This window comes from Salvelinus namaycush, chromosome 3, assembly GCF_016432855.1.
Source record: "Salvelinus namaycush isolate Seneca chromosome 3, SaNama_1.0, whole genome shotgun sequence".
Lineage (NCBI taxonomy): Eukaryota > Metazoa > Chordata > Actinopteri > Salmoniformes > Salmonidae > Salvelinus > Salvelinus namaycush.
The window spans coordinates 92,576,654-92,604,407 of record NC_052309.1 but is presented as its reverse complement, the minus strand read 5'-3'; the positions used below and the strand labels follow the sequence as shown (position 1 = coordinate 92,604,407).

The window sequence follows — 27,754 nt, the reverse complement described above, 5'->3', positions numbered from 1 at the left end:
TGTTCTGGAGGCAGCTATGCAGAGTGGTCACTTGCTGGCAATGACACAAAGTCAAAAAATCTGATTTGAAAACCTATCCTTAACCCTAAACTTAAATTAAGACCAAAAAGCACATTTTTGTGAATGAATTTTTACAATGCAGCCAATTTGGAATTTTTGCTGTTCCATCCAGTGGAAATCGTTCAGTTCTGCCTCACGGACAAGACTCATCCCAATAAACGTCAGCCTGGTTCATTACAGGGCTATTGCAGGTCACATTCCCTATTGCAGAGTGCTGTCTAAGTTCAGTCTTCTAGATCAGTAGGGCCGGGCGCTATAACAGGCTCTATGCGATTATACCAGTCCCTCTTGCTGCTCAGAGCATAGCCATGCCACTATCTCCTGCATGCCACTCTCCAGTCGTCATGCCACGTTGTACGTGCACGTATGACCATCCCTCACAAGCTAGGACTGAACCAAGCGCTATCTGCTCAGAATCCACTGTGGATCCATGCCCACTGGTTTTCCATTTATTTTCTTCTCCATCCACTGCCACAGTGAGGCGCTATTCAGACACATAGTACTGGGAGTTGTTGGAGGAGCGGCGTGAGGAGTGGGCTGGGGAATACTGGGCTGCTGGAGGGTTGTCCAGCACGGAGGACATGAGAGGAAGATAGAGGTCGTCCATGTTGGGCATCACAAACTCCTTCTGCAGTGGATGCAAGAACAAGCAATGCTAAACAAATATACATAGATAACAATACAGAAGATGAAATCCTAGCAACTTGCAGAATCAACATATGGTGCACCTTAACACTGGTATGGTACCAGATGGCTGGGATTGGATTTATAGTATTATACATAATTTGTGACAACTGTATTAGTCAAGATATGTATAGATATGAAAATAGCTGATGCAAACACTTCTGCCCCTTACCTAGGAGTACAATAAGTCCAGACAGGCATCAAACAACCATTCTGTTGCTACAGTATCATCATGCTTGGACCTACGCTAACCCTGATCACAGCTCTATATCATGACGTCAGTCTCGTGTATGATGTTGAGGCACCACCTCACAGGTGGAGGACAGACTGACCTGAAACTCTCGACTCAGCTTCTTCTCGATCCACTCTGTGACGTGTGTGAAGGTGACCTCCCTCTCCCCTAGCATGGGACGCACACGCAGGTCCAGCCTGGGAGGCACGCGGAAACTGTACCTGTGGGGGGAGACAGAGAAAAGGAAGACGGAGAAGTCAGGGAGACAAAAAGAAAGAAAGAAAGACCAGTTTGAGACTTAAACAAAAACAAGAGCCAATGTACCTTTCAGTTCAGTGTATCTATAGAATGATATAAAACCACAGAACTAGACTGATTCTATTCATATGGTTAAAGTTAGCAGGTTTGCAGTACCATATCCTGTCAGTAGGGGGAGGTGGAATGTTGACAGCCAGAGTCCCTGAGAGTTCCAGAACTTCCACAGTGAGCATCAGTGGCATGTTGGAGACCTCAGCGATCTTCTTCTTGATGTACTCGTTCTCTGTGGCCTTCTGGAAGTACTTGGACGAGGCGATCTTGTCCACGAACCTCAGGAACCGTCTGCCGGTGCTCCCACCTCTCCCAATGGGAGGAGTCATGAAATGCAGCTCAATAAAAACACTCTTTCAAAAATACTTACAAACTTTAAAAAACGCTCAACCTGTGGAACTCACTTTAAAGTGAGACCAACAGTCTCTCATCAGTGAACAAAACAGTACAAGGGTTAACAACTTGTCATTAAAGAATGTAAAAAATAAAAGTAATGACCTGTGTCCCAAATGGCGCGTTATTCCTTCTATAGTGCACTACTTCTGACCAGGCCCATAGGGAATAGGGTGCCGTTTGGGACACTATCAATTTACCCATCAGTCGCTGGTGGTGGTGGCGTGCCTGTGCTCTTATCTCCCAGAGTTCCCTGGGGTTCAGTGGGCGGCACCTCCTCCTCATCAGACGAGCCGGCACTGGAGGACTCCTCATCGCTGTCAGCTAATACACACAGCCTGGGCTTGGAGCTGAGACACACACACACACAAAATACTTTAAATACTGCATTTGGATCCAAATGATTGTGAGTCATCATGAGTCATGGTACAACTTCTATCTCTGTTATAATCAGGGTTACAAAACTGTCTCCTTTATACAGACAACAAACACATAAACACATACAGTACACACACACACACACACACACATACACACACACACACACACACACACACACACACACACACACACACACACACACACACACACACACACACACACACACACACACACACACACACACACACACACACACACACGAGCCAAAACAGTGTATCTGCGATGCAGGCTGATCTGTGGTGTACGAGGACATGGGGATCAGGTCTTACCCTACTTGGCTGGTCTCTGGGATGTCTCCGTCAGCCTCCACCCCAATGGACTTCTCCTTCCCCAGTTTACACAGGTTCAACTTCGTCTCCAGGGTCATCTGTAGGCAGCCTGTATATACCACCTCCATCTCCAACCACAGGCCTGGGGGGAGGGGCCAGCGAGAGATTTGCGCATGCAGTCAGGCACACACACACACACACACACACATACATTTTGGATCGAATCAGGATTTCCTATTCGAGACAACCATTATTGTTGTCATGTTATCATAAAGGCAAAGGAAGGGGGCAGATGTAGTATTGTCATTCTGTGACATATAGCAAATTGAGACTAATGACAATAGTAGCCTGATGGGAAGTAGCATTAGCTTGTTATTGTGTGTGTAGGTAGATCAATGTTAAGTGGTTTGCTAATCCTGCGGAGGGAGACAATAGGAAGGAGCTTTAGGATAAGTGGAACCCCATTCCCTTTATAGTGACAGACCTGGTCAAAAGTAGTGAACTCTAAAGGGAATAGGGTGCCATTTGGGACTCGGTCTTAGAGTAGGACACAAATGGGATCAAGTCAGCACTGGGTCTGGTCTGGGAAAGTAATGTGTGTGTGTGCGCTGGATGTCAATCTGAGCAGGGGAAAGATACAGATGCACACACACACCTCTGTGGTCCAGTGAGGGTTTGGAGATGCTGAGCGCCTGAGGTATGCAGGTACCCATGTCCAGATCAGCCAACTTCAGTTCATTCACAAAGTACGGCAACTGTAGGAGAACATACAATAATGGTGTTCAGAAAATGTATGACGTGTGCGTGCATGTTGTATGTGTGTGTGTGTGTGTGTGTGTGTGTGTGTGTGTGTGTGTGTGTGTGTGTGTGTGTGTGTGTGTGTGTGTGTGTGTGTGTGTGTGTGTGTGTGTGTGTGTGTGTGTGTGTGTGTGTGTGTGTGTGTGTGTGTGTGTGTGTGTGTGTGTGTGTGTGTTTGTGTGTGTGTGTGGTGGCGGGGAGTATGTGTGCAGGTGTGTGTGTACATGCATGCAAGTGTGAGCGTGCAAGTGTGTATGCATGTGTGCATGTGTGATCGGGAGGAAAGTGAGTAATGGGGAGCTGCAGCACATGACAGCCCATGATAGAGGGAGCTGACAAGGCATTAACCCTCCTCTTCCTCTCCTCTCATCCCCCTTTCCATTGTCCAATGTTGATGGCCTGCTGCCCGCATCTGACCTTGTGCTCAACAGTATGACTGATGTATAAGTAACAAGCACAGAGCAGTACCCCAGTGCCCCAGTACCTTAGAACCCTAATGCCCCAGTACCTTAGAACCCTAGTGCCCTAGTACCTTAGAACCCTAGTGCCCCAGTACCTTAGTACCACAGTACCCCAGTGCCCCAGTGTCCCAGTGCCCCAGTACCCAGTGCCCCAGTACCCAGTGCCCAAGTACCCCAGTACCCAGTACCCCAGTGCCCCAGTACCCCAGTACCCCAGTGCCCCAGTGCCCCAGTACCCCAGTACCCAGTACCCCAGTACCCCAGTGCCCCAGTGCCCCAGTGCCCCAGTACCCAGTACCCCAGTGCCCCAGTGCTCCAGTGCCCCAGTACCCCAGTGCCCCAGTACCCCAGTGCCCCAGTACCCCAGTTCCCCAGTACCCCAGTGTCCCAGTGCCCCAGTGCTCCAGTACCCCAGTGCCCCAGTGCCCCAGTGCCCCAGTGTCCCAGTGCCCCAGTACCCCAGTGCCCCAGTGCCCCAGTACCCCAGTACCCCAGTACCCCAGTACCCCAGTGCCCCAGTGCTCCAGTGCCCCAGTACCGCAGCGAGAGTGAGAGGATCATGCACTGAAGTTGGATTCTATAGGACTTACCATGTAGTGCAGAGATATGGAGGATATTGATATTACTTTCTTTACATACAGACACCAACACTCCCACCCACCTACTCATCAATTCATACATCCACCAACCCCCATCCCCTTCCCCAACTCCCAGACTCACCCTGATCTTACTCAGCTTCTTCTGGATCTTGTGGGCCACCAGGTCCACCCAGTACTTCTCCCGGAGGAAGTCCCAGAAGATCCTCCCCACCAGGGCATTGACCCAGGCCGGTTGGCCCTCTGCTGGGCAGCCCCCCTCTGTTGATGCCTCCTCACTGGGGAACTGGATAGAGGAGAGAACAGAACAGAGCCGGATTACCAAAAAATATTGCGGTAGGCGTGTTGATCTAGGATCAGGCCCCATCTCACTACTACCTACTCTACAACAGATGCTCACCACACAGGACATCAGAACAGAACACACAGCCAAGCCAGGGTCATATTCCTTAGTGCAGACCGTAGCAAACAAGCCACAACAAATCGGTCAAATTCAGGTAGGTCCCTCCCCGTTTTGGTTGTTTGCTTCCGCTGGGTGCCCAATGAATACGACACAGGCAGGTACACTGCTCCTATTAATATCCCAGCCAGGTGATATCTGAACCATTTGGTCCACTCAGCATGTATACAGCATCTAGCTGAGTCAGTCAGTATCTATCCTCCTCTCTCCAAGGCCAAAGACTGACTGGACTGTAACTGTGGCTGTATTGATGTACTCTAATCAGTGTGAGTTATGTTAAGGATTCGAACAATTGTTAAGGGTTCAGAGGTTAAGAACCCAAAATGGTGATCTGATTCGCAGATACTGTATGTAGTGTAGTACTTTTGACCAGAGCTGTATGGGGAAGAATAAATGTCTTCGTATTGAAACACCACTGAACCACCAGGTTAATAGTCCAGTCTTGTAGCGTACCTTCTTCCTGGCTGTGGGGCTTCCCTGGTCGCTGTGGCAGGGGCTGGGGCTGGGACTGCTACCCTCTAAGCCAATGAGGCGGCTCATGTAGGAGCCGTAGTCCACCAGGTCACGCAGGCCAATCAGAGGGGGAAGGTTCTCCGTACTGTCCATACTGGAGCTCCCACTACATAACACCTCTGGGGAAGAGAGAGATGGGAGAGATGGAGAGAGAAAGAAAGAGAGAGAGAAGGAAGGAAGGAAGTGGGGAGAGATGGAGGAGGATAGAGTGAGGGAGAGAGTCAAGAAAACAGGCAGACAGGTCAAGTGGCAGAGGGGGTAAGGAACAGGGGAGGAAGGTGGTTAAAATAGCATTACACTCAATTCAATACTAATTATATATGAAAAAATTACAAACCACAGATTCCTGTCCAGCGTGTGCACACTATTCCCTATGTAGTGCACTACTTTTGACCAGGGCCCACAGGGAATAGGGTGCCATTTGGATGTAACCTACCATGTCAGTAGGGGGCAGCACGGTTTCTTACCAGACTTGGGCACGTCTCTGATTGGGCTACTCTTGAACTCTGACCTCGAGGCTAACAGGAAGTGCTGGAACCAATCCTCCTTCTCTCTTCCTGTACGACCAAAGAGGTAGAGAGTGTCGGGGAGGCCCTGTGTCTGTGTGTCTGGGAGTGTCTGCTTGTCTGTCCTCTCCTCCTCCTCTTGCCCCTCTTCCACTCTCTCCTCCTCCTCTCTCCCCACCTCTCCCTCGGCCAGTATGATACAGATAGGGTACTTCTTATTCCAAACTCTCTTCCGTGCCAAGGCAGCAGGCAACAGGGAGACCTGGTTTGAAATAAGAAACAAGAAATAATGAACAACTTACCATAACAAAGCCTTTATAAAGCCTAGATGCTTCAGAAATCCTTAAGCAAATGTCATGCTATATGGACACACTGACCTTGCAGTTGGCCAGCTGGTAGCAGCGCGAGCGCAGGAACACGGCTTCATGGGGCAGTTCGTCGAAGGCTGCCCGTCGGGGGATGTTGGTGCGGGGGTAGGCCAGGCGTAGGCAGCTGCCCGACAGGGTGGCATACACAGAGTGGGTGAGCGATGGGTGGTATGTCTCCGGGTCGTACACGGGCATCTCGTTCATCCAGCCCTAGAATGCATGGAGGATGTATGGTACAGGTTTGGGTTGTGTCTGGAATGGCACCCTATTCCCTATATAGTGCACTCCTTTGGACCAGGACCCATAGGGGCTTACCGTGAACAACAGCATTTCACCCAACTTTCCCTAAGAGGAAAAATGGGGTTTCCGTGCTCCAACAGCAGGAGAAGAGCTGGACACCATAAGAGGTAGAGGCGCGACACTCTATTTTATCGAATACTTGTAAATAAGGTATTTCTGTTTTTTAGTTTTAATACATTTGCAAACATTTATAAAAAAGGTTTTTCTCTTTGTTATTATGGAGTATTGTGATGTCATTATGGAGTATTGTGATGTCATTATGGAGTATTGTGTGTAGATTGATGAGGACATTGTTTTATTAAATCCATTTTAGAATAAGGCTGTAACGTAACAAAAAAAAAATAAAGTCAAGAGGTCTGAATACTTTCCGAATGCTCTGTATCTATCACAAGAGACTGGCTCTATACATGTCTCATCTATCACAGGAGACTGGCTTTATACATGTCTCATCTATCACAAGAGACTGGCTCTATACATGTCTCATCTATCACAAGAGACTGGCTCTATACATGTCTCATCTATCACAAGAGACTGGCTCTATACATGTCTCATCTATCACAGGAGACTGGCTCTATACATGTCTCATCTATCACAGGAGACTGGCTCTATACATGTCTCATCTATCACAAGAGACTGGCTCTATACATGTCTCATCTATCACAGGAGACTGGCTCTATACATGTCTCATCTATCACAAGAGACTGGCTCTATACATGTCTCATCTATCACAGGAGACTGGCTCTATACATGTCTCATCTATCACAAGAGACTGGCTCTATACATGTCTCATCTATCACAGGAGAATGGCTCTATACATGTCTCATCTATCACAGGAGACTGGCTTTATACATGTCTCATCTATCACAGGAGACTGGCTCTATACATGTCTCATCTATCACAGGAGACTGGCTCTATACATGTCTTATCTATCACAGGAGACTGGCTCTATATATGTCTTATCTATCACAGGAGACTGGCTCTATACATGTCTTATCTATCACAGGAGACTGGCTCTATACAAGTCTCATCTATCACAAGAGACTGGCTCTATACAAGTCTCATCTATCACAAGAGACTGGCTCTATACATGTCTCATCTATCACAAGAGACTGGCTCTATACATGTCTCATCTATTACAGGAGACTGGCTCTATACATGTCTCATCTATCACAAGAGACTGGCTCTATACAAGTCTCATCTATCACAAGAGACTGGCTCTATACATGTCTCATCTATCACAAGAGACTGGCTCTATACATGTCTCATCTATTACAAGAGACTGGCTCTATACATGTCTCATCTATAACAGGAGACTGGCTATATACATGTCTCATCTATCACAAGAGACTGGCTCTATACATGTCTCATCTATTACAGGAGACTGGCTTTATACATGTCTCATCTATCACAAGAGACTGGCTCTATACATGTCTCATCTAGCACAAGAGACTGGCTCTATACATGTCTCATCTATCACAGGAGACTGGCTCTATACATGTCTCATCTATCACAGGAGACTGGCTCTATACATGTCTCATCTATCACAGGAGACTGGCTCTATACATGTCTCATCTATCACAGGAGACTGGTTCTATACATGTCTTATCTATCACAAGAGACTGGCTCTATACATGTCTCATCTATCACAGGAAACTGGCTCTATACATGTCTCATCTATCACAGGAGACTGGCTCTATACATGTCTCATCTATCACAGGAGACTGGCTCTATACATGTCTCATCTATCACAGGAGACTGGCTCTATACATGTCTCATCTATCACAGGAGACTGGTTCTATACATGTCCTATCTATCACAAGAGACTGGCTCTATACATGTCTCATCTATCACAGGAAACTGGCTCTATACATGTCTCATCTATCACAGGAGACTGGCTCTATACATGTCTTATCTATCACAGGAGACTGGCTCTATACATGTCTTATCTATCACAAGAGACTGGCTCTATACATGTCTCATCTATCACAGGAGACTGGCTCTATACATGTCTTATCTATCACAAGAGACTGGCTCTATACATGTCTCATCTATCACAGGAGACTGGCTCTATACATGTCTTATCTATCACAGGAGACTGGCTCTATACATGTCTCATCTAATCACAGGAGACTGGCTCTATACATGTCTCATCTATCACAGGAGACTGGCTCTATACATGTCTCATCTATCACAGGAAACTGGCTCTATACATGTCTCATATATCACGGGAGACTGGCTCTATACATGTCTCATCTATCACAGGAGACTGGCTCTATACATGTCTCATCTATCACAGGAGACTGGCTCTATACATGTCTCATCTATCACAGGAGACTGGCTCTATACATGTCTCATCTATCACAGGAGACTGGCTCTATACATGTCTCATCTATCACATGAGACTGGCTCTATACATGTCTCATCTATCACATGAGACTGGCTTTATACATGTCTCATCTATCACAGGAGACTGGCTCTATACATGTATCATCTATCACAGGAGACTGGCTCTATACATGTCTCATCTATCACAGGAGACTGGCTCTATACATGTCTCATCTATCACAGGAGACTGGCTCTATACATGTCTCATCTATCAAAGGAGACTGGCTCTATACATGTCTCATCTATCACAAGAGACTGGCTCTATACATGTCTCATCTATCACAGGAGACTGGCTCTATACATGTCTCATCTATCACAGGAGACTGGCTCTATACATGTCTCATCTATCACAGGAAACTGGCTCTATACATGTCTCATCTATCACAGGAGACTGGCTCTATACATGTCTCATCTATCACAGGAGACTGGCTCTATACATGTCTCATCTATCACAGGAGACTGGCTCTATACATGTCTCATCTATCACAGGAGACTAGCTCTATACATGTCTCATCTATCACAGGAGACTGGCTCTATACATGGCTCATCTATCACAGGAGACTGGCTCTATACATGTCTCATCTATCACAGGAGACTGGCTCTATACATGGCTCATCTATCACAGGAGACTGGCTCTATACATGGCTCATCTATCACATGAGACTGGCTCTATACATGTCTCATCTATCACAGGAGACTGGCTCTATACATGTCTCATCTATCACAGGAGACTGGCTCTATACATGTCTCATCTACCACAGGAGACGGGCTCTATACATGTCTCATCTATCACAAGAGACTGGCTCTATACATGTCTCATCTATCACAAGAGACTGGCTCTATACATGTCTTATCTATCACAAGAGACTGGCTCTATACATGTCTTATCTATCACAAGAGACTGGCTCTATACATGTCTCATATATCACAGGAGACTGGCTCTATACATGTCTCATCTATCACAGGAGACTGGCTCTATACATGTCTTATCTATCACAGGAGACTGGCTCTATACATGTCTTATCTATCACAGGAGACTGGCTCTATACATGTCTCATCTATCACAGGAGACTGGCTCTATACATGTCTTATCTATCACGAGAGACTGGCTCTATACATGTCTTATCTATCACAGGAGACTGTCTCTATACATGTCTCATCTATCACAGGAGACTGGCTCTATACATGTCTTATCTATCACAGGAGACTGGCTCTATACATGTCTCATCTATCACAGGAGACTGGCTCTATACATGTCTCATCTATCACAGGAGACTGGCTCTATACATGTCTTATCTATCACAGGAAACTGGCTCTATACATGTCTTATCTATCACAGGAGACTGGCTCTATACATGTCTTATCTATCACAGGAGACTGGCTCTATACATGTCTTATCTATCACAGGAGACTGGCTCTATACATGTCTCATCTATCACAGGAGACTGGCTCTATACATATCTCATCTATCACAGGAGACTGGCTCTATACATGTCTCATCTATCACAGGAGACTGGCTCTATACATGTCTTATCTATCACAGGAGACTGGCTCTATACATGTCTCATCTATCACAGGAGACTGGCTCTATACATGTCTCATCTATCACAGGAGACTGGCTCTATACATGTCTTATCTATCACAGGAGACTGGCTCTATACATGTCTTATCTATCACAGGAGACTGGCTCTATACATGTCTTATCTATCACAGGAGACTGGCTCTATACATGTCCTATCTATCACAGGAGACTGGCTCTATACATGTCTTATCTATCACAGGAGACTGGCTCTATACATGTCTTATCTATCACAGGAGACTGGCTCTATACATGTCTCATCTATCACAGGAGACTGGCTCTATACATGTCTTATCTATCACAGGAGACTGGCTCTATACATGTCTTATCTATCACAGGAGACTGGCTCTATACATGTCTTATCTATCACAGGAGACTGGCTCTATACATGTCTTATCTATCACAGGAGACTGGCTCTATACATGTCTTATCTATCACAGGAGACTGGCTCTATACATGTCTTATCTATCACAGGAGACTGGCTCTATACATGTCTCATCTATCACAGGAGATCGGCTCTATACATGTCTTATCTATCACAGGAGACTGGCTCTATACATGTCTCATCTATCACAGGAGACTGGCTCTATACATGTCTTATCTATCACAGGAGACTGGCTCTATACATGTCTCATCTATCACAGGAGACTGGGTCTATACATGTCTCATCTATCACATGAGACTGGCTATATACATGTCTTATCTATCACATGAGACTGGCTCTATACATGTCTCATCTATCACAGGAGACTGGCTCTATACATGTCTCATCTATCACAGGAGACTGGCTCTATACATGTCTCATCTATCACAGGAAACTGGCTCTATACATGTCTCATATATCACGGGAGACTGGCTCTATACATGTCTCATCTATCACAGGAGACTGGCTCTATACATGTCTCATCTATCACAGGAGACTGGCTCTATACATGTCTCATCTATCACAGGAGACTGGCTCTATACATGTCTCATCTATCACATGAGACTGGCTCTATACATGTCTCATCTATCACATGAGACTGGCTTTATACATGTCTCATCTATCACAGGAGACTGGCTCTATACATGTCTCATCTATCACAGGAGACTGGCTCTATACATGTCTCATCTATCACAGGAGACTGGCTCTATACATGTCTCATCTATCACAGGAGACTGGCTCTATACATGTCTCATCTATCAAAGGAGACTGGCTCTATACATGTCTCATCTATCACAAGAGACTGGCTCTATACATGTCTTATCTATCACAGGAGACTGGCTCTATACATGTCTCATCTATCACAGGAGACTGGCTCTATACATGTCTCATCTATCACAGGAAACTGGCTCTATACATGTCTCATCTATCACAGGAGACTGGCTCTATACATGTCTCATCTATCACAGGAGACTGGCTCTATACATGTCTCATCTATCACAGGAGACTGGCTCTATACATGTCTCATCTATCACAGGAGACTAGCTCTATACATGTCTCATCTATCACAGGAGACTGGCTCTATACATGGCTCATCTATCACAGGAGACTGGCTCTATACATGTCTCATCTATCACAGGAGACTGGCTCTATACATGGCTCATCTATCACAGGAGACTGGCTCTATACATGGCTCATCTATCACATGAGACTGGCTCTATACATGTCTCATCTATCACAGGAGACTGGCTCTATACATGTCTCATCTATCACAGGAGACTGGCTCTATACATGTCTCATCTACCACAGGAGACGGGCTCTATACATGTCTCATCTATCACAAGAGACTGGCTCTATACATGTCTCATCTATCACAAGAGACTGGCTCTATACATGTCTTATCTATCACAAGAGACTGGCTCTATACATGTCTTATCTATCACAAGAGACTGGCTCTATACATGTCTCATCTATCACAGGAGACTGGCTCTATACATGTCTCATCTATCACAAGAGACTGGCTCTATACATGTCTCATCTATCACAGGAGACTGGCTCTATACATGTCTCATCTATCACAAGAGACTGGCTCTATACATGTCTCATCTATCACAGGAGACTGGCTCTATACATGTATCATCTATCACAAGAGACTGGCTCTATACATGTCTCATCTATCACAGGAGAATGGCTCTATACATGTCTCATCTATCACAGGAGACTGGCTTTATACATGTCTCATCTATCACAGGAGACTGGCTCTATACATGTCTCATCTATCACAGGAGACTGGCTCTATACATGTCTTATCTATCACAGGAGACTGGCTCTATATATGTCTTATCTATCACAGGAGACTGGCTCTATACATGTCTTATCTATCACAGGAGACTGGCTCTATACAAGTCTCATCTATCACAAGAGACTGGCTCTATACAAGTCTCATCTATCACAAGAGACTGGCTCTATACATGTCTCATCTATCACAAGAGACTGGCTCTATACATGTCTCATCTATTACAGGAGACTGGCTCTATACATGTCTCATCTATCACAAGAGACTGGCTCTATACAAGTCTCATCTATCACAAGAGACTGGCTCTATACATGTCTCATCTATCACAAGAGACTGGCTCTATACATGTCTCATCTATTACAAGAGACTGGCTCTATACATGTCTCATCTATAACAGGAGACTGGCTATATACATGTCTCATCTATCACAAGAGACTGGCTCTATACATGTCTCATCTATTACAGGAGACTGGCTTTATACATGTCTCATCTATCACAAGAGACTGGCTCTATACATGTCTCATCTAGCACAAGAGACTGGCTCTATACATGTCTCATCTATCACAGGAGACTGGCTCTATACATGTCTCATCTATCACAGGAGACTGGCTCTATACATGTCTCATCTATCACAGGAGACTGGCTCTATACATGTCTCATCTATCACAGGAGACTGGTTCTATACATGTCTTATCTATCACAAGAGACTGGCTCTATACATGTCTCATCTATCACAGGAAACTGGCTCTATACATGTCTCATCTATCACAGGAGACTGGCTCTATACATGTCTCATCTATCACAGGAGACTGGCTCTATACATGTATCATCTATCACAGGAGACTGGCTCTATACATGTCTCATCTATCACAGGAGACTGGTTCTATACATGTCCTATCTATCACAAGAGACTGGCTCTATACATGTCTCATCTATCACAGGAAACTGGCTCTATACATGTCTCATCTATCACAGGAGACTGGCTCTATACATGTCTTATCTATCACAGGAGACTGGCTCTATACATGTCTTATCTATCACAAGAGACTGGCTCTATACATGTCTCATCTATCACAGGAGACTGGCTCTATACATGTCTTATCTATCACAAGAGACTGGCTCTATACATGTCTCATCTATCACAGGAGACTGGCTCTATACATGTCTTATCTATCACAGGAGACTGGCTCTATACATGTCTCATCTAATCACAGGAGACTGGCTCTATACATGTCTCATCTATCACAGGAGACTGGCTCTATACATGTCTCATCTATCACAGGAAACTGGCTCTATACATGTCTCATATATCACGGGAGACTGGCTCTATACATGTCTCATCTATCACAGGAGACTGGCTCTATACATGTCTCATCTATCACAGGAGACTGGCTCTATACATGTCTCATCTATCACAGGAGACTGGCTCTATACATGTCTCATCTATCACAGGAGACTGGCTCTATACATGTCTCATCTATCACATGAGACTGGCTCTATACATGTCTCATCTATCACATGAGACTGGCTTTATACATGTCTCATCTATCACAGGAGACTGGCTCTATACATGTCTCATCTATCACAGGAGACTGGCTCTATACATGTCTCATCTATCACAGGAGACTGGCTCTATACATGTCTCATCTATCACAGGAGACTGGCTCTATACATGTCTCATCTATCAAAGGAGACTGGCTCTATACATGTCTCATCTATCACAAGAGACTGGCTCTATACATGTCTCATCTATCACAGGAGACTGGCTCTATACATGTCTCATCTATCACAGGAGACTGGCTCTATACATGTCTCATCTATCACAGGAAACTGGCTCTATACATGTCTCATCTATCACAGGAGACTGGCTCTATACATGTCTCATCTATCACAGGAGACTGGCTCTATACATGTCTCATCTATCACAGGAGACTGGCTCTATACATGTCTCATCTATCACAGGAGACTAGCTCTATACATGTCTCATCTATCACAGGAGACTGGCTCTATACATGGCTCATCTATCACAGGAGACTGGCTCTATACATGTCTCATCTATCACAGGAGACTGGCTCTATACATGGCTCATCTATCACAGGAGACTGGCTCTATACATGGCTCATCTATCACATGAGACTGGCTCTATACATGTCTCATCTATCACAGGAGACTGGCTCTATACATGTCTCATCTATCACAGGAGACTGGCTCTATACATGTCTCATCTACCACAGGAGACGGGCTCTATACATGTCTCATCTATCACAAGAGACTGGCTCTATACATGTCTCATCTATCACAAGAGACTGGCTCTATACATGTCTTATCTATCACAAGAGACTGGCTCTATACATGTCTTATCTATCACAAGAGACTGGCTCTATACATGTCTCATATATCACAGGAGACTGGCTCTATACATGTCTCATCTATCACAGGAGACTGGCTCTATACATGTCTTATCTATCACAGGAGACTGGCTCTATACATGTCTTATCTATCACAGGAGACTGGCTCTATACATGTCTCATCTATCACAGGAGACTGGCTCTATACATGTCTTATCTATCACGAGAGACTGGCTCTATACATGTCTTATCTATCACAGGAGACTGTCTCTATACATGTCTCATCTATCACAGGAGACTGGCTCTATACATGTCTTATCTATCACAGGAGACTGGCTCTATACATGTCTCATCTATCACAGGAGACTGGCTCTATACATGTCTCATCTATCACAGGAGACTGGCTCTATACATGTCTTATCTATCACAGGAAACTGGCTCTATACATGTCTTATCTATCACAGGAGACTGGCTCTATACATGTCTTATCTATCACAGGAGACTGGCTCTATACATGTCTTATCTATCACAGGAGACTGGCTCTATACATGTCTCATCTATCACAGGAGACTGGCTCTATACATATCTCATCTATCACAGGAGACTGGCTCTATACATGTCTCATCTATCACAGGAGACTGGCTCTATACATGTCTTATCTATCACAGGAGACTGGCTCTATACATGTCTCATCTATCACAGGAGACTGGCTCTATACATGTCTCATCTATCACAGGAGACTGGCTCTATACATGTCTTATCTATCACAGGAGACTGGCTCTATACATGTCTTATCTATCACAGGAGACTGGCTCTATACATGTCTTATCTATCACAGGAGACTGGCTCTATACATGTCCTATCTATCACAGGAGACTGGCTCTATACATGTCTTATCTATCACAGGAGACTGGCTCTATACATGTCTTATCTATCACAGGAGACTGGCTCTATACATGTCTCATCTATCACAGGAGACTGGCTCTATACATGTCTTATCTATCACAGGAGACTGGCTCTATACATGTCTTATCTATCACAGGAGACTGGCTCTATACATGTCTTATCTATCACAGGAGACTGGCTCTATACATGTCTTATCTATCACAGGAGACTGGCTCTATACATGTCTTATCTATCACAGGAGACTGGCTCTATACATGTCTTATCTATCACAGGAGACTGGCTCTATACATGTCTCATCTATCACAGGAGATCGGCTCTATACATGTCTTATCTATCACAGGAGACTGGCTCTATACATGTCTCATCTATCACAGGAGACTGGCTCTATACATGTCTTATCTATCACAGGAGACTGGCTCTATACATGTCTCATCTATCACAGGAGACTGGGTCTATACATGTCTCATCTATCACATGAGACTGGCTATATACATGTCTTATCTATCACATGAGACTGGCTCTATACATGTCTCATCTATCACAGGAGACTGGCTCTATACATGTCTCATCTATCACAGGAGACTGGCTCTATACATGTCTCATCTATCACAGGAAACTGGCTCTATACATGTCTCATATATCACGGGAGACTGGCTCTATACATGTCTCATCTATCACAGGAGACTGGCTCTATACATGTCTCATCTATCACAGGAGACTGGCTCTATACATGGCTCATCTATCACAGGAGACTGGCTCTATACATGTCTCATCTATCACAGGAGACTGGCTCTATACATGTCTCATCTATCACATGAGACTGGCTCTATACATGTCTCATCTATCACATGAGACTGGCTTTATACATGTCTCATCTATCACAGGAGACTGGCTCTATACATGTCTCATCTATCACAGGAGACTGGCTCTATACATGTCTCATCTATCACAGGAGACTGGCTCTATACATGTCTCATCTATCACAGGAGACTGGCTCTATACATGTCTCATCTATCAAAGGAGACTGGCTCTATACATGTCTCATCTATCACAAGAGACTGGCTCTATACATGTCTTATCTATCACAGGAGACTGGCTCTATACATGTCTCATCTATCACAGGAGACTGGCTCTATACATGTCTCATCTATCACAGGAAACTGGCTCTATACATGTCTCATCTATCACAGGAGACTGGCTCTATACATGTCTCATCTATCACAGGAGACTGGCTCTATACATGTCTCATCTATCACAGGAGACTGGCTCTATACATGTCTCATCTATCACAGGAGACTAGCTCTATACATGTCTCATCTATCACAGGAGACTGGCTCTATACATGGCTCATCTATCACAGGAGACTGGCTCTATACATGTCTCATCTATCACAGGAGACTGGCTCTATACATGGCTCATCTATCACAGGAGACTGGCTCTATACATGGCTCATCTATCACATGAGACTGGCTCTATACATGTCTCATCTATCACAGGAGACTGGCTCTATACATGTCTCATCTATCACAGGAGACTGGCTCTATACATGTCTCATCTACCACAGGAGACGGGCTCTATACATGTCTCATCTATCACAAGAGACTGGCTCTATACATGTCTCATCTATCACAAGAGACTGGCTCTATACATGTCTTATCTATCACAAGAGACTGGCTCTATACATGTCTTATCTATCACAAGAGACTGGCTCTATACATGTCTCATATATCACAGGAGACTGGCTCTATACATGTCTCATCTATCACAGGAGACTGGCTCTATACATGTCTTATCTATCACAGGAGACTGGCTCTATACATGTCTTATCTATCACAGGAGACTGGCTCTATACATGTCTCATCTATCACAGGAGACTGGCTCTATACATGTCTTATCTATCACGAGAGACTGGCTATATACATGTCTTATCTATCACAGGAGACTGGCTCTATACATGTCTCATCTATCACAGGAGACTGGCTCTATACATGTCTTATCTATCACAGGAGACTGGCTCTATACATGTCTCATCTATCACAGGAGACTGGCTCTATACATGTCTCATCTATCACAGGAGACTGGCTCTATACATGTCTTATCTATCACAGGAAACTGGCTCTATACATGTCTTATCTATCACAGGAGACTGGCTCTATACATGTCTTATCTATCACAGGAGACTGGCTCTATACATGTCTTATCTATCACAGGAGACTGGCTCTATACATGTCTCATCTATCACAGGAGACTGGCTCTATACATGTCTCATCTATCACAGGAGACTGGCTCTATACATGTCTCATCTATCACAGGAGACTGGCTCTATACATGTCTTATCTATCACAGGAGACTGGCTCTATACATGTCTCATCTATCACAGGAGACTGGCTCTATACATGTCTCATCTATCACAGGAGACTGGCTCTATACATGTCTTATCTATCACAGGAGACTGGCTCTATACATGTCTTATCTATCACAGGAGACTGGCTCTATACATGTCTTATCTATCACAGGAGACTGGCTCTATACATGTCCTATCTATCACAGGAGACTGGCTCTATACATGTCTTATCTATCACAGGAGACTGGCTCTATACATGTCTTATCTATCACAGGAGACTGGCTCTATACATGTCTCATCTATCACAGGAGACTGGCTCTATACATGTCTTATCTATCACAGGAGACTGGCTCTATACATGTCTTATCTATCACAGGAGACTGGCTCTATACATGTCTTATCTATCACAGGAGACTGGCTCTATACATGTCTTATCTATCACAGGAGACTGGCTCTATACATGTCTTATCTATCACAGGAGACTGGCTCTATACATGTCTTATCTATCACAGGAGACTGGCTCTATACATGTCTCATCTATCACAGGAGATCGGCTCTATACATGTCTTATCTATCACAGGAGACTGGCTCTATACATGTCTCATCTATCACAGGAGACTGGCTCTATACATGTCTTATCTATCACAGGAGACTGGCTCTATACATGTCTCATCTATCACAGGAGACTGGGTCTATACATGTCTCATCTATCACATGAGACTGGCTATATACATGTCTTATCTATCACATGAGACTGGCTCTATACATGTCTCATCTATCACAGGAGACTGGCTCTATACATGTCTTATCTATCACAGGAGACTGGCTCTATACATGTCTCATCTATCACAGGAGACTGGCTCTATACATGTCTTATCTATCACAGGAGACTGGCTCTATACATGTCTCATCTATCACAGGAGACTGGCTCTATACATGTCTCATCTATCACAGGAGACTGGCTCTAGCGCTCTGGGGTATTGCCTGGTGAGCTTTTTTTTAGTGTTTTTCTCTCACTCTAATAAACTCACCTTATTTTCACTTTCTTACATTGTGTTCACTTGGGCAGTCACAGCTGTTCATTGATGTTTACTTTTGCTATTGTTGTTTACAGTTGCTTACCATGAATTATCTCATAAAGGTGATTTGTACGTTGACATTTTTGTTGTTGTCAGATATTGTGGCAGTTAACTTTCACAGTCAGCAAATCTGTCTCAAATCTGTCTTCCTTCCCTGCTGTAATTGTTCTAGTATAACCCTTTCTAGTATTACCTGAATACTCATTGGTTATTGAGCGCCGTGATTTACCTGTAGTCAAATCTGTGGCAGTGAAACCAGAGCTAGGGGCAGCTCTCTATTACCCCTTTACACTACTGAGCCAAGTGGAGCTGTACTGGACTGGCATGGTTACACCTCCATCATAGCTGCTGCAACCACGCTGGAAAGAACAATATGAAAATAAAATATTCAAGCCAGACCAGTACAGGTTGGGTCAGCCCTACAGGCCCTAGTTTTGTCGCACCTGTTCAGTCGTGTGGTCAGTTGCCACAAAAAAAAGATTTAGGAAAATTGCAATTAGTTCAGGACAGGGCAGCACGGCTGGAGAGCTAATATTAATAATATGCATGTCAATCTCTCCTGTCTCAAAGTGGAAAAGACATTGACTTCATCACTGCTTGTATTGATGAGAGGTATTGACATGTTGAATGCACCGAGCTGTCTGTTTGAACTACTGGCGCACAGCTTGGACACCCATGCATACCCCACAAGACATGCCACCAGAGGTCTCTTCACAGTCCCCAAATCCAGAACAGACTACACAGAGCCATGACTACATGGAACTCTATTCCACATCAAGTAACTGATGCAAGCAGTAAAATTAGATTTTAAAAAACAGATTAAAATACATCTTATGGAACAGCGGGGACTGTGAAGCAACACAGACATAGGCACAGACACATGCATACACACACACACACACGCACTATACACACACACGTACACGTACACATGGATTTTGTACTGTATATATGTGGTAGTGGTGGAGTAGGGGCCTGAGGGCACACGGTCTGTGAATGTATTGTAATGTTTTTAAAATTGTATAAACTGCATTAATAATAAATAATACGTACAAATACAAATACTTGTACTAAGTTGTATACATGCCGTAACGGCTTTCTTCTGTGGACGAAGGAGAGGACCAAAGCGCAGCGTGATTAGTGTTCATCATGTTTAATAAAGACAATAAACGTGAACACTACAAAATACAAAACAACAAATGTGAAAAAAAACAGTTCTGTCTGGTGCAGACACACGAAGACAGAAGACAACCACCCACAAAACCCAACACTAAACAGGCTACCTAAATATGGTTCCCAATCAGAGACAATGACTAACACCTGCCTCTGATTGAGAACCATATCAGGCCAAACATAGAAACAGGAAAACTAGACACACAACATAGAATGCCCACTCAGCTCACGTCCTGACCAACACTAAAACAAAGAAAACACAAAAGAACTATGGTCAGAACGTGACACATGCATACTGTAAACTGAAATACAACACTGAATGCAGCATGCAACATTGTATTGGCTTATAGCCTTAAAAGCTTCAACTTAATTTGACTGTTTTGCAGTGTTCTACTGAGCTAATTTGTGTTTCTTATGTCTTGGGTTCAGCTTAGAGCCAACTGAATTAATCAAGACAGAAATATCACAGCTGCTACAGCTAATGGACTGGGAGATGACACACACACGCACGCTCTGAGGGTTATTAGCACTGTGTAGCTCCAGCTCTAGAAGGCCAAGGGCCAGAGGGAACACAGGGACTACCTGGGCTACAGTACACTGAGATGCTGTGCTGTATCTGGACCGGGCGGCTATAAGCCCCTCATTCCTCACTAATCAAAGGCCAAGGGGCAGAGGATGTACAGGAACTACATGGGCTACAACTGAGGGAGATGGTATGCATCCCAAATGGCATCCTATCCCCTATGTAGTGCACCACCTTTTAACAGGGCCCTGGTCAAAAGTAGTGCACAACAAAGGGAATAGGCTGCTATTGCGGAAGCAGCCCCATGGCTGTAAGCCCCTCAGTTCTCACTATCCTCTCTAATCAGCACCTGGCCTCATTCACTCACCCATTCACAGAAACAAAGGTCTCTACTCCTCCACTCTATAGAGACAAAGACAGTAGTAATGATTGTTACCATAGATACAGTATGTGGCTCGCGCTTTGGTTCATGAGACAGAAATGTATCAACTATAAAAAATATTTAAAAAATTGATGAAAGCCTGTTCTCTTTGTATTTTTTTTAAGGGCTGACCATCTGCCTGTCTGTCTGTCTGTCTGTCTGTCTGTCTGTCTGTCTGTCTGTCTGTCTGTCTGTCTGTCTGTCTGTCTGTCTGTCTGTCTGTCTGTCTGTCTGTCTGCCTGCCTGCCTGCCTGCCTGCCTGTCTGTCTGTCTGCCTGCCTGTCTGTCTGTCTGTCTGTCTATGTATCTGTCTGTCTGACTGTGACAATCTGTCTGTCCGTCCGTCCGTCCGTCTGTGTTTACCTACTGTAACTCTATCAATCTATGTTACTTATGTGTGTAACCACTCCCATATCCTCAAACTCACCTCCAGGACTTCTGCATCTGTGCGCGGCCCACCAACAGGGTCCGAGGGCAGCAGGCTGTTGTCTTGGGACCACCGGGCCCCTGTAGTGCCCCAGGGTGGCAAAGCTCTGGATGCCGGACGGGGCGTGAACACCAGGACCACCACCAACCCTAACAGGAACCCACATGCTAGCCCCAGGGACAGCCCAGTCACATAGGAGGGCAGAGGGAGCACAAAGAACCCGTAGGCAAGTACGCCCACAAACAAGAGCCAGCGGACAGGCACTGAGGCCACAGGAATCCTGCCTCGAGCCTGGGGACGGGTTCCTCGATGCTGGCCTCTGGTACCAGCTCCACTGGATCCGCCCCCCTGGACCTCTACCACCTGGATGAGGTCTCCATTGGTGCAGATCTCGTAGAGGCTATCCCCCAGCTGGCTGTGGTGCTCTGGGGAAAGTGAGGGCTTCAAAGGGCCCCTCCTGGGTCTCCTTAGTGGGGTTTCACACACACCCAGTTTGCTGTCTGTTCCACGTCTGTATCTTACTTGTGTCTCTGTGCTCCCGTCTTCAATGTTCAATGGGGTCCCACTCCCACCACCTCCATAGCTACCAAGGGAGGCAGGTGAGTCCCCGACCCCCCCAGACACCTTCTGCTTGGGGCTCCCCGAGCTCGACTCGTCCCCCATCATTTTACCCCACATGCTCATGGGGTCCTGTATGGCCTCCGAGAACTTCCTCCGCGTGTCCTCGAACTCGGTCATCAGGGAACTTCCTTTGGGCTCCGTGGGGGAGACGGGGGACGGGGGTGCCATCCAGCTATCATTCCCAGAACCAGCCTCCTGGAGCTTGGGTTGGGTCTGGGTGAACTGCTTCCAGGGGTGCATGTGGAGCTTGGAGTCCGACTTGGAGAGGTAGACCTCGGGCTCGAGGTGGGAGATCTCGGTGGAGAGGGACTTGACCAGGCTGAGGAGGGGTTTGGAGCTTCTCAAGGAACCAGTCTCTTTGGTCTGCAGCTCTGTGGAGGAGGACTTCACCAGGCCGGGGGGCGGCGATGAGGCCATGGCCAGGTCAGCCAGGGAGCCCGGAGAGGAGGGGGAGAGGGGGATGTGGAAGCCCGAGGAGCGGCGTCCCTGGCCTGGCTTCAGCCCCAAACCTAGCCCCAGGCCTGAGTCGGGCCTACTGTCCCTGGCCTCCCTGACTCCAGGCTTGTCTTTGGAGAAGGCCACGGTAGGGCCCTCGCCTTCATCATGGCGCTCCAGAAAGATAAGCTCACTGTCCTCCATGCTGTTCTTCTCTCTGCCTCTGACAGTTTGTAAGACTGTGTTTGTTACTTAATATCCACAGTACTCACATTCAATCTGAAATATGGTTTCATCCCTCTCTCAGTTTTCATGTATTGAAGATGTGTATATTTTGCTGCTGTAGCTATGGAGACGTGGTCCCCCAAACACAGTGGTTGGCTCTAGGGTAGTAAGACATGGCGCTGGGGATCAGTGGGTGCTGCACGGTGAGTAGCATTCTCTTCCCCAGTCTGAGTCATCCCTCAACCCCAGGACTCTGGAGACATGGGGAAGAAAGAAAGGCGACATTGAGTGATATTTTCCTTTTCATCAAACATCAATCAGAAATGTTATATAACATAAGAATAGACTCATATTAGTAACATCACCCTGATTGAGGATGATGGATGTCAATCATACACACACACATCCCTGAAGGAGGACAGTAGAGGTTGTGTCCCAAGTGGAACCATATTCCCTACTGGGTGCCATTTGAGACACAGCATCAGTGTCTGGAACATAGCGCCCTGCAGGTTTCTTCATCCTGGGTATCTGACACTGTTCCCCCCCCACACCGTCCAGCACTAGACAGACTGTTCCCCCACACACCATCCAACACTAGACAGACTGTTCCCCCCACACCGTCCAGCACTAGACAGACTGTTCCCCCACACCGTCCAGCACTAGACAGACTGTTCCCCCCACACCGTTCAACACTAGACAGACTGTTCCCCCCCACACCATTCAACACTAGACAGACTGTTCCCCCCACACCATTCAACACTAGACAGACTGATCCCCCCACACCATTCAACACTAGACAGACTGTTCCCCCCACACCATCCAACACTAGACAGACTGTTCCCCCCACACCATTCAACACTAGACAGACTGTTCCCCCCACACCATTCAACACTAGACAGACTGTTCCCCCCACACCATTCAACACTAGACAGACTGTTCCCCCCACACCATTCAACACTAGACAGACTGTTCCCCCCACACCATTCAACACTAGACAGACTGTTCCCCCCACACCATCCAACACTAGACAGACTGTTCCCCCCACACCATTCAACACTAGACAGACTGTTCCCCCCACACCATCCAACACTAGACAGACTGTTCCCCCCACACCATTCAACACTAGACAGACTGTTCCCCCCACACCATCCAACACTAGACAGACGGGTCCCCCCACACCATTCAACACTAGACAGACTGTTCCCCCCACACCATCCAACACTAGACAGACTGTTTCTCCCCCACACCGTCCAGCACTAGACAGACGGAGCCCCCCCACACCATCCAACACTAGACAGACTGTTCCCCCCACACCATTCAACACTAGACAGACTGTTCCCCCCACACCATTCAACACTAGACAGACTGTTCCCCCCACACCATTCAACACTAGACAGACTGTTCCCCCCACACCATCCAACACTAGACAGACTGTTCCCCCCACACCATTCAACACTAGACAGACTGTTCCCCCCACACCATTCAACACTAGACAGACTGTTCCCCCCACACCATCCAACACTAGACAGACTGTTCCCCCCACACCATTCAACACTAGACAGACTGTTCCCCCCACACCATCCAACACTAGACAGACGGGTCCCCCCACACCATTCAACACTAGACAGACTGTTCCCCCCACACCATCCAACACTAGACAGACTGTTTCTCCCCCACACCGTCCAGCACTAGACAGACGGAGCCCCCCCCACACCATCCAACACTAGACAGACTGTTCCCCCCACACCATTCAACACTAGACAGACTGTTCCCCCCACACCATCCAACACTAGACAGACTGTTCCCCCCCACACCATCCAACACTAGACAGACGGAGCCCCCCCACACCATTCAACACTAGACAGACTGTTCCCCCCACACCGTCCAGCACTAGACAGACTGTTCCCCCCACACCATCCAACACCAGACAGACTGTTCCCCCCCACACCATCCAACACCAGACAGACTGTTCCCCCACACACCATCCAGCACTAGACAGACTGTTCCCCCCACACCGTCCAGCACTAGACAGACTGTTCCCCCCACACCATCCAACACCAGACAGACTGTTCCCCCCACACCATCCAGCACTAGACAGACTGTTCCCCCCCACACCATCCAACACTAGACAGACGGAGCCCCCCCACACCATTCAACACTAGACAGACTGTTCCCCCCACACCGTCCAGCACTAGACAGACTGTTCCCCCCACACCATTCAACACTAGACAGACTGTTCCCCCCACACCATCCAACACTAGACAGACTGTTCCCCCCCACACCATCCAACACTAGACAGACGGAGCCCCCCCACACCATTCAACACTAGACAGACTGTTCCCCCCACACCATCCAGCACTAGACAGACTGTTCCCCCCACACCATTCAACACTAGACAGACTGTTCCCCCCACACCATTCAACACTAGACAGACTGTTCCCCCCACACCATTCAACACTAGACAGACTGTTCCCCCCACACCATTCAACACTAGACAGACTGTTCGCCCCCCACACTGTCCAGCACTAGACAGACTGTTCCCCCCACACCATCCAGCACTAGACAGACTGTTCCCCCCCACACCATCCAACACTAGACAGACGGAGCCCCCCCACACCATTCAACACTAGACAGACTGTTCCCCCCACACCGTCCAGCACTAGACAGACTGTTCCCCCCACACCATTCAACACTAGACAGACTGTTCCCCCCACACCATCCAACACTAGACAGACTGTTCCCCCCCACACCATCCAACACTAGACAGACGGAGCCCCCCCACACCATTCAACACTAGACAGACTGTTCCCCCCACACCATCCAGCACTAGACAGACTGTTCCCCCCACACCATTCAACACTAGACAGACTGTTCCCCCCACACCATTCAACACTAGACAGACTGTTCCCCCCACACCATTCAACACTAGACAGACTGTTCCCCCCACACCATTCAACACTAGACAGACTGTTCGCCCCCCACACTGTCCAGCACTAGACAGACTGTTCCCCCCACACCATTCAACACTAGAGTGCCCGGTCCCTGACTAATGGCTTTAGGTTCAGCCCCTTCTCCTCTCCTCTCTCATTTTGTCTTTTTCTTTTCTTTTCCTCTCCCTTCCTGTCTCGTCCACATCCATCTCTTCTCGCTCCTCTCTTCTTCCCTCTCACCCTCTCCTCCCTTTCCCTCTCACCATCTCCTCTCTTCCCATCGCTCTCCTCCCTTTCCTTTTCACCCTGTCCTCTCCTCTACCCTTTCATTTCCTCCTTCCCTCGAGGTGAAGAGGGGAGCTGCTCTGGTCTGTCAGGCAGCATCAGCCCTGACTGTGGATGTAAATAGAAATAGAATAGAGGTGGGTGGTAGGCGGCATGGTGGGCTGTTCCCTTCTGAAGCAAACTGTTTGGTGTCTGTTTCTCTCTCTCTCTCTGTGTGTGTGTGTATGTGTGTGTGTGTGTGTGTGTGTGTGTGTGTGTGTGTGTGTGTGTGTGTGTGTGTGTGTGTGTGTGTGTGTGTGTGTGTGTGTGTGTGTGTGTATGTGTATGTGTGTGTGCTTGTGTGTGCTTGCGCGTGAGTGTGCGCTCGTGCATGTCTGCGTGCAATCTTGCGCGTGTGTGAGTGCGTGTGTGTGTGTCTTACAGAGAGAGGAAGAGAGAGATTCCAACACTGGTGAGTTCCTTCACTTTCTGGATTAATCTGAGAAGTAGGACAGTGAACGAATTTAGGGTTTAATCCCACTGTTGTCCAAGGGCGGACACTCCTAATCTCTCATTATGGACCATTACCCCAGTCAGATTACAGGTTTACACAAGGGTTGTGTGTTGTGTGTGTGTATGTGTGTGTGTCTCAGAGAGAGAGAGGAAAATAGACATTCCAAACACTGCGGAGGATGACGAGTGCCTCTAGACACACATTGACAGCAGGCTACGATAGAACACCATGTTTATTGAAAGCACACACACACACACATCAAACAGTTTGTTATGCTGCTGACACATTGCAGCAGAGGAAAGAGCCTCGTACATTTTGCCATAATGAGTCAAAGATGAACTGAACCAGTCAGCTATGGTTAAGCAAATTCTAGAGAGGGGCGGGTGGTCATTAAACAGAGCTGGTTTCCTTCCAGAACGCTGAGTGCTGCAGTGTGTCCTAAATGGTGCCCTTTTCCCTAAATAGTGCACTACTTTTGACCAGGGCCTATATGGCTCTGGTCAAAAGTAGTGCACTGTATAAGGAAAAGGGTGCCATTTGACAGACCCCTGGTGCACTGCTGACAAGCTTTCACCTACTTGTCTCCACGTGTCAATCATTGTCTTATTGGGAGATTAGAAATAGCAGGTGATGCTAATGCTATGGTAATGCTAACTCAAGAGCTGAACCTCATCTGAGTCCCAAACGGAGCACTATTCCCAACCTAGTGCACAACTTTTGACCAGGGCTCATAGGGCTCTGGGAAAAAAGAATGCACTTAGTAGGAAATAGGGTGCGATGAGGGACGCAGCTACCATCATCACCGTGAGTCACATGCCAACGAGACAGTTACCATCATCACCATGAGTCACATGTCAACGAGACAGTTACCATCATCACCGTGAGTCACATGCCAACGAGACAGTTACCATCATCACCATGAGTCACATGTCAACGAGACAGTTACCATCATCACCATGAGTCACATGCCA

At 46.5% G+C, this 27,754-nt stretch overlaps 1 protein-coding gene across 1 annotated transcript; it reads right to left on the bottom strand.

Annotated features, from left to right (window-relative positions):
• Positions 1-544: 544 nt before the first annotated feature.
• Positions 545-23,054, bottom strand: LOC120044132 (testis-expressed protein 2-like). Its single transcript, XM_038988722.1, has 11 exons — positions 21,795-23,054; positions 6,100-6,300; positions 5,684-5,984; positions 5,157-5,335; positions 4,368-4,529; positions 3,044-3,143; positions 2,394-2,530; positions 1,879-2,021; positions 1,391-1,594; positions 1,077-1,197; positions 545-688 (listed from the first exon to the last, which is right to left on the bottom strand). The coding sequence occupies exons 1-11, from the start codon at positions 23,052-23,054 to the stop codon at positions 545-547; spliced, it is 2,952 nt and encodes a 983-aa protein (XP_038844650.1).
• Positions 23,055-27,754: the final 4,700 nt, after the last annotated feature.

Bases quoted from the DNA above. Each gene is read 5' to 3' on its own strand.
- LOC120044132 (XM_038988722.1), bottom strand. From the start codon at position 23,054: ATGGAGGACAGTGAGCTTATCTTTCTGGAGCGCCATGATGAAGGCGAG. The intron at 4,530-5,156 runs GTACGCTACAAG...TCCTCTATCCAG, and splicing joins GCCCCACAGCCAGGAAGAAG to TTCCCCAGTGAGGAGGCATC. The intron at 2,022-2,393 runs GTAGGGTAAGAC...CTCAGCTCCAAG, and splicing joins ACATCCCAGAGACCAGCCAA to CCCAGGCTGTGTGTATTAGC.